This window comes from Cherax quadricarinatus, unplaced genomic scaffold (assembly GCF_038502225.1).
Source record: "Cherax quadricarinatus isolate ZL_2023a unplaced genomic scaffold, ASM3850222v1 Contig4578, whole genome shotgun sequence".
NCBI lineage: Eukaryota > Metazoa > Arthropoda > Malacostraca > Decapoda > Parastacidae > Cherax > Cherax quadricarinatus.
Genome location: NW_027199604.1, coordinates 1 through 12,500, shown reverse-complemented (window position 1 = coordinate 12,500; position 12,500 = coordinate 1). Strand labels below are relative to the sequence as shown.

The 12,500-nt window shown below is 42.9% G+C and overlaps 1 protein-coding gene across 1 annotated transcript; it reads left to right on the top strand.

Annotated features, from left to right (window-relative positions):
- Positions 1–763: 763 nt before the first annotated feature.
- On the top strand, positions 764–8,881 carry LOC128704401 (sialin-like; the record flags this gene model as incomplete). Its single annotated transcript, XM_070081844.1, has 7 exons — positions 764–855; positions 3,576–3,740; positions 4,959–5,020; positions 7,662–7,739; positions 8,063–8,218; positions 8,421–8,508; positions 8,606–8,881. Coding segments are annotated over exons 1-7 (889 nt in total), but the record flags the coding sequence as incomplete, so codon positions are not given.
- Between the last annotated feature and the right edge of the window lie 3,619 nt (positions 8,882–12,500).

The window sequence follows — 12,500 nt, the reverse complement described above, 5'->3', positions numbered from 1 at the left end:
AGGTTAGGTAAGATTCGTCAGGAAACAGGACAAGTGTTTCCTGACGCTAGTCTTAGTTATATGATGACCCACCACTGGATCTTTTGGTCATCTGACCGAGGCCTTCCACTGGCTTACCCGTCCACCCCTTTAAAAATTTATATTTTTAACTTACAGAATCCTGAAGTAATTGGGCTATAAGCTTTATTCAGGTTAAATATGAAAAAAAAACATCATACAGCTATTTTAAATTTCTACATTAGCAGTATAAAATATACGATTATTATAGGCATACAGTAGTAATAAATTGTGGAGATTTAAGCTATACTTTATGTATATTATGATGAGTTTATTATTCAATATATTGATATATGTCCACTGAAAAGGAACAGTGTTTTTGCACTTAGAGTATATGGTTAAGATAGAGAGAACTTGGAAATGCACACCCAGGCTATCTGTTAAGAAATAATATCTACTTATATCTAGATTAAGGTCTGTCGTGTATTATCTAGGTATATGAGTCAAGGATAGAATAGCAAGAGGGAGAGATGTCCTGTATATCTCAGTGAATTTAATCCCTGCATGGGAACTAAAGTATTTATGACTGGTGGTGAAAAGGTTTTATGTAACCTTAATGACCCTCGTGGAGTTGTTAGGCTTTAAACTCAATTAACTTAGGATAAGCTAATAAGGCAGAATAATATGTTGAGCTGTGAATAAGGTGCAAGTTAATGTTGTATAATTTGCTCTATCGAGGTGATATTGATGGATTAACTTGATGGGCTGACGTGAGTTTCCCCCCACAGGCAGTGATGGCCAGTGAACACAACAATGGAGGGTGGAAGGCAGTTAACAACTTCCTCTCCAGAGCAATGGGTAAGTTGGCAACCACCAGGGTGCTGTCATGCACGGTGGTTGGCAGGGAGAGATGAAGGGTTGGAATAGGGATAGATGGATGAGGAATGGAGGGAGTAGGAGATTAAATTTAAGGAGAACTAAGGGATAGTGGGTGACGGAATAGCAGGAAGGTGAGGGAGGGATGGAGAAGCAAGTATGCTAGGGGAAGAGGGAGAAAGTGAGATGGAGGACGAATGTTAGAGAAAGCAGGGAAAGTAAACTAGTGTGGGAGAAAGGAGAGGTGAATAGGAGAAAGGGAGGGAAGACCGTGTAGGAGAGGAAGAGGAGAGATGAGCAGGAGAGGGAGGGAGGGAAGTAGGAAGAGTATGGTAGTTTCAAAATGTTATCAGACCCATACAAGTCACAAATAACGTACCATGTTTGTCTCTCCTCCTCCAGCAGGAATCGTCACTTGACTATTGACTGAGGATCAGACACACGTCACCCACTGCCACCTGCTGCAGGTGTTCCTCTCTCTGTGTAGCGTGTGTCGTGCAGTTGACTGTGTAATGCATTTTAACTGTTTGCCCATGACTAAGGCCTTCTCATTTTCATCGTGGTTTTTATAATTACCGAAGTGCATGTAGAGACCTCAGGGAACTTTAAGGAGAGCCTGTTGACATTAAAAGATTAATGGCATCATCTTATGCTGATGATTTTTAGCTTAGTGATAGGTATGTCTGTTGTGTGTTTTATTCATGCAGATTTTTTATTGTTTTCTGTTGTTTGCCAATAGCGTTGAATTATCACCCAGGTTAGTGCTTTTCAAATCTCCAGTCTACCTAAAAAAATGTACAATACAAACCACAGGATGACTATTGCTTCCCTTAACAGAACAGTCAGACGAAAGACATACACATTAGACTGTGAGGCTGTGTCAGCTATTTAACAAAGCCTTCTAAAACCCCATCACTCACCTTTATCCACTACGTGATAAATGAGATATAGAGAGTTATGATTCAGGGGGGATAGAGCTAAACCCGTAGGGATCATACAGCCTCTAGGGGTTTGATTGTTTGGACCAAGAGCATCTCACCAGCATGAAGACACCTCGCTGGAGGGATCACACAAACAACCTGCCAGGTACAAGTTGCCTGCTGGTGATCTGTTGTTACATGCTTATTTTGTTGGATTCACCAGACATGTGGCTGCTCCTGCATGATAGAATGATGATAGATGGACTGACTTCTTACAAACCATTCTGGAAAAATACTCTGACTTTGTTCACTGTAAATAAAGCATTACCACGTGTGCGTGTGTGTGCGTGCAAGTGTGTGTGTGTGTGTGTGTGTGTGTGTGTGTACTCACCTATTTCTACTCACCTATTTGTGGTTGCAGGGGTCGATTCATAGCTCCTGGCCCCGCCTCTTCACTGATTGCTACTAGGTCCTCTCTCTCCCTGCTCCATGAGCTTTATCATACCTCGCCTTAAAACTATGTATGGTTCCCGCCTCCACTACTTTACTTGTGTGTGTGTGTGTGTGTGTGTGTGTGTGTGTGTGTGTGTGTGTGTGTGTGTGTGTGTGTGTGTGTGTGTGTGTGTGTGTGTGTGTGTGACCCAATTAATATTTGCACTAATAACTCATTACAGTTGTGACCGGGTGTGGACGTGTGAATTATTCATTACTTTGTAATTTGTTCAAGACTATAACCATGTATAGACTTGAAGATGATTCATTACCTTTGTAACTTGTTCATGATTGTGACCAGATCTACCTGGAGTTCATTACCTTTGTAACTTGCTCAGCTATCAAAACTTTGGGGTCCAGTCCCTGGTCCCATTATGTACCTTTGTAATCTTTTGACTACCGCCCACAGGATGGGTATGGTAGGTAAGACACAAAGGCAACAGTTAGGCAACTTTATTCCGAAACGTTTCGCCTACACAGTAGGCTTCTTCAGTCGAATACAGAAAGTAGGCAGGAACAGTAGAGATGTGAAGACGATGTAATCAGTCCATCACCCTTGTAGTCGTAGAATTTGAGGTTGTCAGTCCCTCGGCCTGGAGAAGTTCAGTTCCATAGTCAGGAACTATTCTACGACTACAAGGGTGATGGACTGATTACATCGTCTTCACATCTCTACTGTTCCTGCCTACTTTCTGTATTCGACTGAAGAAGCCTACTGTGTAGGCGAAACGTTTCGGAAAAAAGTTGCCTAACTGTTGCCTTTGTGTCTTACCTACCAACCTGTCGGTATTTTATACCATTTTGATGTTCAGGATGGGTATGGGGTGACTACTGCCCACAGGACGGGTATGGGGTGACTACTGCCCACAGGACGGGTATGGGGTGACTACCGCCCACAGGATGGGTATGGGGTGACTACCGCCCGCAGGATGGGTATGGGGTGACTACCGCCCACAGGATGGGTATGGGGTGACTACCGCCCACAGGATGGGTATGGGGTGACTACCGCCCACAGGATGGGTATGGGGTGACTACCGCCCACAGGATGGGTATGGGGTGACTACCGCCCACAGGATGGGTATGGGGTGACTACCGCCCACAGGATGGGTATGGGGTGCATAATAAACATATTAAACTAACTAGTTACACGCTTAGATTCCATCTTTGGAATACAAGAGTAATACTAATAATAAAAAAACTTATTATACTCCTACCACTACAACTAATATTACTACTACAACAACTACTACGACTACTCGTACTGCACTACAACAACAATGACACATGAAGGGTGGCTACCGGCGCGGGTAGCCCTGGCTACACTAGCATGGCTAGGCTTCATCAACCTACACATGGCTCGTGTCAACCTCTCTGTTATTATCGTGGCTATGGTCAAGAGGAACACCTCCCACACCGTCCATGCTCAGTGCCACGCTGCTGACAATGGCACTCTCGGTAAGGTGCCATTCTTCTCTGAACATTATTGGCTTATCCTAGGTTAAGTCTACATTATTTATTTTTGTGTGTGTCCTAGAGTCCACTGTAATATAATTTAAGTGTGGAAACCTAATTAAAAACCTGCTTGCTTGCTTGCTTGTTTGCTTGCTTGCTTGTTTGCTTGTTTGTTTGCTTGTTTGCTTGCTTGCTTGCTTGTTTGCTTGCTTGCTTGCTTGCTTGCTTGTTTGCTTGCTTGCTTGCTTGCTTGCTTGCTTGTTTGCTTGCTTGCTTGCTTGTTTGTTTGCTTGTTTACACGCTTACCTTATTTAAGTGCTCTTCTGGTTGAGTTTTGTGAGAACCTGAGGTTGTTAACCTCAGGGCTCTTGATTCAAGGAATTGGAGCTACCTTCTTCCTTGGATCGAGCGTGATTACCTCCCATAGGTGGATCGTGGCTCAAGTGGTAGCACCTGCGGCTCACATCTGGCGTACCTAAGTTCCATTTGCACCATTACAGTTGTGACCGGGTGTGGAAGTGTGAATTGCTCATTACTCTATAATTTGTTCATGATTGTAGCCATGTATAAACGTAAGTAACCATTCTTACAGGATTCATTACCTTTGTAAATTGTGAGTTCATTACCTTTGTAAATTGTGAGTTCATTACCTTTGTAAATTGTGAATTCATTACCTCTGTAACTTGCTCAGCTATCAAAACTTTGGAGTCCAGTCCCTGGACCAATTATGTACCTCTGTAATCTTTTGACTACCGCCCACAAGATGTGTATGGGGTGCATAATAAACATATTAAATTAAACTAAGTTCCAACCCTGTACAAGGGAAAACGTTGGGCATGTCTCCTTCCACTTTCTGTCTCTATTTACCTAGCAGTAGCAATTAGGTACCAGAATGTTAATCTCCTTACGCCTGCTGCTCCTGTTCGCCTAGCAGTAAGTAGGTACCTGAATGTTCGCCTAGCAGTAAGTAGGTACCTGAATGTTACTCACTTTACACCTGCCCCTGTTCACCTAGCAATAAGTAGGTACCTGGATGTTAATCAACTGTTTTAGGTAGCATCCTGAGGAGAGAGGATGTTGATAGAACTGGATTTTGAAATTAGCTGAGAAGAATAACAGTTCTTAGCCTGCAATTTCAACTATGCCTACCTCCCTCCCCCATAAAAATGAGCATATGAACGCCTATTTACATAGATACTTTATGTAAATTTCCGTCAACAGATGGCGCTGAGGACGATATTAGGCGCCATCTGAGTGACGACATCACCTATGGAGACGAAGAGGTAAAAACAATGTGACGTAATCCTGGATAGAGGCATGGTTGACAAATAGGCAGCAGAGAGTTTGCATAAATGGGGAGAAATCAGAGTGGGGAAGCGTCACGAGCGGTGTTCCACAGGGGTCAGTGTTGGGCCCCCTGCTGTTCACAATCTACATAAACGACATAGATGAGGGCATAAAGAGCGACATCGGCAAGTTTGCCGATGACACCAAAATAGGCCGTCGAATTCATTCTGACGAGGACATTCGAGCACTCCAGGAAGATTTGAATAGACTGATGCAGTGGTCGGAGAAGTGGCAGATGCAGTTTAATATAGACAAATGCAAAGTTCTAAATGTTGGACAGGACAATAACCATGCCACATATAAACTAAATAATGTAGATCTTAATATTACGGATTGCGAAAAAGATTTAGGAGTTCTGGTTAGCAGTAATCTGAAACCAAGACAACAGTGCATAAGTGTTCGCAATAAAGCTAATAGAATCCTTGGCTTCATATCAAGAAGCATAAATAATAGGAGTCCTCAGGTTGTTCTTCAACTCTATACATCCTTGGTTAGGCCTCATTTAGATTATGCTGCACAGTTTTGGTCACCGTATTACAGAATGGATATAAATTCTCTGGAAAATGTACAAAGGAGGATGACAAAGATGATCCCATGTATCAGAAACCTTCCCTATGAGGATAGACTAAGGGCCCTGAAACTGCACTCTCTAGAAAGACGTAGAATTAGGGGGGATATGATTGAGGTGTATAAATGGAAGACAGGAATAAATAAAGGGGATGTAAATAGTGTGCTGAAAATATCTAGCCTAGACAGGACTCGCAGCAATGGTTTTAAGTTGGAAAAATTCAGATTCAGGAGGGATATAGGAAAGTACTGGTTTGGTAATAGAGTTGTGGATGAGTGGAACAAACTCCCAAGTACCGTTATAGAGGCCAGAACGTTGTGTAGCTTTAAAAATAGGTTGGATAAATACATGAGTAGATGTGGGTGGGTGTGAGTTAGACCTGATAGCTTGTGCTACCAGGTCGGTTGCCGTGTTCCTCCCTTAAGTCAATGTGACCTGACCTGACTAGGTTGGGTGCATTGGCTTAAGCCGGTAGGAGACTTGGACCTGCCTCGCATGGGCCAGTAGGCCTTCTGCAGTGTTCCTTCGTTCTTATGTTCTTATGTTCTTATGTGCTCAGCCCACGAGAATAGAGAAAAGACACAGTTGACAGAACTACTTTTATTGGGACAATTCACCAGAAACCCAGTTATGACTTGACAATAATTATCCCAACTGGACTATTGTCAAGTTACTACTGGAGCGAGGAAGGGACATAAAACCGTACGTACTACTATTACTACTACTACTGCTGCTGCTATTGATGATGCTACTACTACTACTACTGTTGCTCCTACTCCTTTCCCCGTCATCTACCGTACAGTCTTTTGGACTTCTCTATTTTCCTCGCCCCAGTTGTGACTTGACAATTTTCCAGGAGGGACTAAAACGTCATCTGGTGAACTGTTCCAGCTACGATTGTGACTTTATTTTTAATTTAAACAATGATAAATCTTCATTAACTATAACACTGTGTTAGATAATAAAAACCTTGTTGTTTGCACGGTAATGATGATATACTGATTCATTAACTATTCAATGTTGTTTTAACACCATAACGCAATAATATAATTTAGTAATAATAGTTCGGAGGCAATTTAGATTTGGAAATTAAATCTTACGACCATAGTAATCACATTATATGATTTTTTTTTACTATGTGGACTGATCAGCCACTAAAACCTCTGTCTAGTGACCAAAAACTCTACTGACTGGGGTCATATGACTGATGAAACCCGTGTCAGGAGAAAATATCCTATTTCTGCTGATAAAGAAAACCCGTTCCTACGAAATTTAGCTATTTTTGTATGATACTCTATACATTTTGGCTTCTAGGACACAGTAAGTTAATCTATTTAGTTCTCCATTTTTGTTAACTGGGTCACTAAGCGGCCACACTCCTTGCAACTCCGGGTACTGGGGGTGAGCTACAATAATTCCTTGGACCTGATAAGTAAAACCATGTGCATTAGTTAGGTATCTTTATTCCGAAACGTTTCGCTTACACAGTAGGCTTCTTCAGTCGAGTACAGAAGAGTTAGCGGAAGACGATGTAATCAGTCCATCCTTGAAGATGTAGTTTTGAGGTGGTCAGTCCCTCAGCCTGGAGAAGAGTTTTGCTCCATAGTCTGGAACATTGTTCCAGACTATGGAGCAGAACTCTTCTGTACTCGACTGAAGAAGCCTACTGTGAAGGCGAAATGTTTCGGAATAAAGATACCTAACTGTTGCACATGTGTCTTACTTATCAACCTGTCGGAATTTTATACCATTTTCATATTGATTCCTTGGACCTGCATACATCTGTTGTTGTGGATATAATGTGATATGAATCAACGTTGGTGACTCGATGTTACCCGGAACAACGTTGGTGACTCGATGTTACCCGGAACAACGTTGGTGACTCGATGTTACCCGGAACAACGTTGGTGACTCGATGCTACCCGGAACAACGTTGTGATACCTGGACAACGGTGTATGGGCGGGGACCTGCTGAAACTACCCGGGGTGACCTTACACCGGGTCAACAGGACGCGGAGTTCGAGTGGGACGTGACCACACAAGGTCTAGTACTGGGCTGCTTCTACTACGGCTACGCCATGACTCAGGTTAGGCCTGTCTAGTACATGTTTCATACTTGAATCATGTGTCAGACCTGTTTATGTGTTTCATACTTGTATCATAGGACAGACTTGTATATTTTTATAGTTACCTTATAAAAGTGTACGTTAATATTAATCTAAAGCGTCCATACTAATGGACAACTTATAATCCAACACCTTAGCGTGTATATATTAAGAGACACACAGCTCTCGATTATATATATTGAGAGATACAAACTTTTTAGTTTATGTACAATGAAAGAGAAAAATTTTCAGTGTATATTTCCTTGAGAAGAGGTTTGTAATGGTGTGGTCTACATACGGTGCAGGTAGTGGGTGGTAGACTGGCAGAGGTGTATGGTACGAAGTGGGTGTTCGGTGTGTGTGTGCTGGCAGGTGGTGTGGGCAGCATACTCTCTCCCCCAGCTGCTAGACTACACTATGGTGCCCTCATCGCTCTCAGGGTTGTACAGGGACTCATACAGGTGAATATATGTATGTAATTGCTATATTATTGGTCTCCCGTCTTCAGTGTACGTAATTACAGGAGCAAAGCCGGAGGTAGATGTAATACCTCCCCTTCCTTGAATAAAACTTGACTGTCTCCATTTTCCCCAGGTGCTGTAGGACCCCTGCTAATCTATCGCTTTCCCTTGAGGGTATTAAAGTAAGTGTGTATGTCCCCAGGGTGCGTCATGGCCCAGCATGCATGCCTGCGTCGCTCGCTGGATACCTCCCCTCGAGAGACCCAGGTTTATAGGCATTGTTTACTTCGGTAAGTTGTAATAGCACTATTGTAATAATGCTATATATAAGAGCAGTGTCAGTACTAGCACTGCAATAATATTAATGATACTACTATTGTATGACAGCGTCTACGTTGAGCACAGCAGTGACTCTACCCCTGAGTGGCCTCGTTATTGACTCTTACGGGTGGGCCGCTGCCTTCTACGTGACAGGGTCCTTATCCCTCGCCTGGTGCCTTCTCTGGTTTTCCACTATGTATAACTCCCCAGCGGAACACCCCAGGTATGTGTATGATCCTCCAGGACACCCCAGGTACGTGTATGATCCTCCAGGACACCCCAGGTATGTGTATGATCCTCCAGAACACCCCAGGTGGGGTATGATCCTCCAGAACACCCCAGGTACGTGTATGATCCTCCAGAAGACCCCAGGTACGTGTATGATCCTCCAGGACACCCTAGGTATGTGTATGATCCTCCAGGACACCCCAGGTACGTGTATGATCCTCCAGGACACCCCAGGTATGAGTATGATCCTCCAGGACACCCCAGGTACGTGTATGATCCTCCAGGACACCCCAGATACGTGTATGATCTTCCAGGACACCCCAGGTACGGGTATGATCCTCCAGGACACCCCAGGTACGGGTATGATCCTCCAGGACACCGCAGGTATGTGTATGATCCTCCAGGACACCCCAGGTACGTGTATGATCCTCCAGGACACCCCAGGTACGTGTATGATCCTCCAGGACACCCCAGGTATGTGTATGATTCTCCAGGACACCCCAGGTACGTGTATGATCCTCCATGACACCCCAGGTACGTGTATGATCCTCCAGGACACCCCAGGTACGTGTATGATCCTCCAGAACACCCCAGGTACGTGTATGATTTTCCAGGACACCCCAGGTACGTGTATGATCCTCCAGGACGCCCCCCAGGTACGTGTATGATCCTCCAGGACACCCCAGGTATGTGTATGATCCTCCAGGACACCCCAGGTATGTGTGTGATCCTCCAGGACATCCCAGGTATGTGTGTGATCATCCAGGACATCCCAGGTACGTGTATGATCCTCCAGGACACCCCAGGTATGTGTATGATCCTCCAGGACACCCCAGGTATGTGTATGATCCTCCAGAACACCCCAGGTATGTGTATGATCCTCCAGGACACCCCAGGTATGTGTATGATCCTCCAGGACACCCCAGGTATGTGTGTGATCCTCCAGGACATCCCAGGTACGTGTATGATCCTCCAGGACACCCCAGGTACGTGTATGATCTTCCAGGACACCCCAGGTATGTGTGTGTGTGATCCTCCAGGACACCCTAGGTACGTGTATGATCCTCCAGGACACCCCAGGTACGTGTATGATCTTCCAGCACGCCCCAGGTATGTGTGTGATCCCCAAAACCCCTTGGTACACTAAACACTACACTACACTAAACACTACACTAAACAACACTACACTAAACAACACTACACTAAACAACACTACACTAAACAACACTACACTAAACAACACTACACTAAACAACACTACACTAAACAACACTACACTACACTAAACAACACTACTGTTTAGTGTAGTGTTTAAAAGATAATACAATAAGTGTCAGGGGCCCGAGACTGTTCAACTGCCTTCCAGCATACATAAGGGGGATTACTAATAGATCCCTGGCAGTCTTCAAGCTGGCACTGGACAAGCACCTAAAGTCAGTACTTGACCAGCCGGGCTGTGGCTCGTACGTTGGATTGCGTGCAGCCAGCAGTAACAGCCTGGTTGATCAGGCTCTGATCCACCAGGAGGCCTGGTCACAGACCGGGCCGCGGGGGCGTTGACCCCCGGAACTCTCTCCAGGTAAACTACACTACACTGAACAATACTACACTTCACTAAACAATACACTACACTAAACATAAGTACACTACACTACACTAAACATAACTACACTACACTACACTAAACATAACTACACTACACTACACTAAACATAACTACACTACACTACACTAAACATAACTACACTACACTATACTAAACATAACTACACTACACTAAACATAACTACACTACACTAAACATAACTACACTACACTATACTAAACATAACTACACTACACTAAACATAACTACACTACACTAAACATAACTACACTACACTAAACATAACTACACTACACTATACTAAACATAACTACACTACACTAAACATAACTACACTACACTAAACATAACTACACTACACTAAACATAACTACACTACACTAAACATAACTACACTACACTAAACATAACTACACTACACTAAACATAACTACACTACACTATACTAAACATAACTACACTACACTAAACATAACTACACTACACTAAACATAACTACACTACACTAAACATAACTACACTACACTATACTAAACATAACTACACTACACTAAACATAACTACACTACACTAAACATAACTACACTACACTATACTAAACATAACTACACTACACTAAACATAGCTACACTACACTAAACATAACTACACTACACTATACTAAACATAACTACACTACACTAAACATAACTACACTACACTATACTAAACATAACTACACTACACTAAACATAACTACACTACACTAAACATAACTACACTACACTATACTAAAGATAACTACACTACACTACACTAAACATAACTACACTACACTAAACATAACTACACTACACTAAACATAACTACACTACACTATACTAAAGATAACTACACTACTCTACACTAAACATAACTACACTACACTAAACATAACTACACTATACTAAACATAACTACACTACACTACACTAAACATAACTACACTACACTACACTAAACATAACTACACTACACTAAACATAACTACACTACACTATACTAAACATAACTACACTGCACTATACTAAACATAACTACACTGCACTATACTAAACATAACTACACTGCACTATACTAAACATAACTACACTGCACTATACTAAACATAACTACACTGCACTATACTAAACATAACTACACTACACTATACTAAACATAACTACACTGCACTATACTAAACATAACTACACTGCACTATACTAAACATAACTACACTGCACTATACTAAACATAACTTCGCTACACTACACTAAACATAACTACTAGGGAGGCCAAGCCCATGATGACACTCTTCAGGTCACTTGTTCTATCTAGGCTGGAATATTGCTGCACACTAACAGCACCTTTCAAGGCAGGTGAAATTGCCGACCTAGAAAATGTACAGAGAACCTTCAAGGCGCGCATAAAGGAGATAAAACACTTCAATTATTGGGAGCGCTTGAGGTTCCTAAACCTGTATTCCCTGAAACGCAGGAGGGAGAGATACATGATTATATACACCTGGAAAATCCTAGAGGGACTAGTACCGAACTTGCACACGAAAATCACTCACTACGAAAGCAAAAGACTTGGCAGACGATGCACCATCCCCCCAATGAAAAGCAGGGGTGTCACTAGCACGTTAAGAGACCATACAATAAGTGTCAGGGGCCCGAGACTGTTCAACTGCCTCCCAGCACACATAAGGGGGATTACCAACAGACCCCTGGCAGTCTTCAAGCTGGCACTGGACAAGCACCTAAAGTCAGTTCCGGATCAGCCGGGCTGTGGCTCGTACGTTGGTTTGCGTGCAGCCAGCAGCAACAGCCTGGTTGATCAGGCTCTGATCCACCAGGAGGCCTGGTCACAGACCGGGCCGCGGGGGCGTTGACCCCCGGAACTCTCTCCAGGTAACTCCAGGTAAACACTATAGACTACATAATACAACACACTGCATATACACCACTACATAATACAACACATTACATAATACAACACATTACATAATATACCACACAAGTACTACAATGTTAAACATTATTCTACACTATACATTGCCGTACATTATACATAACTAATATATGTCCTACATAACTAATATCTAAGAAGTCTACTTTACATTACTTC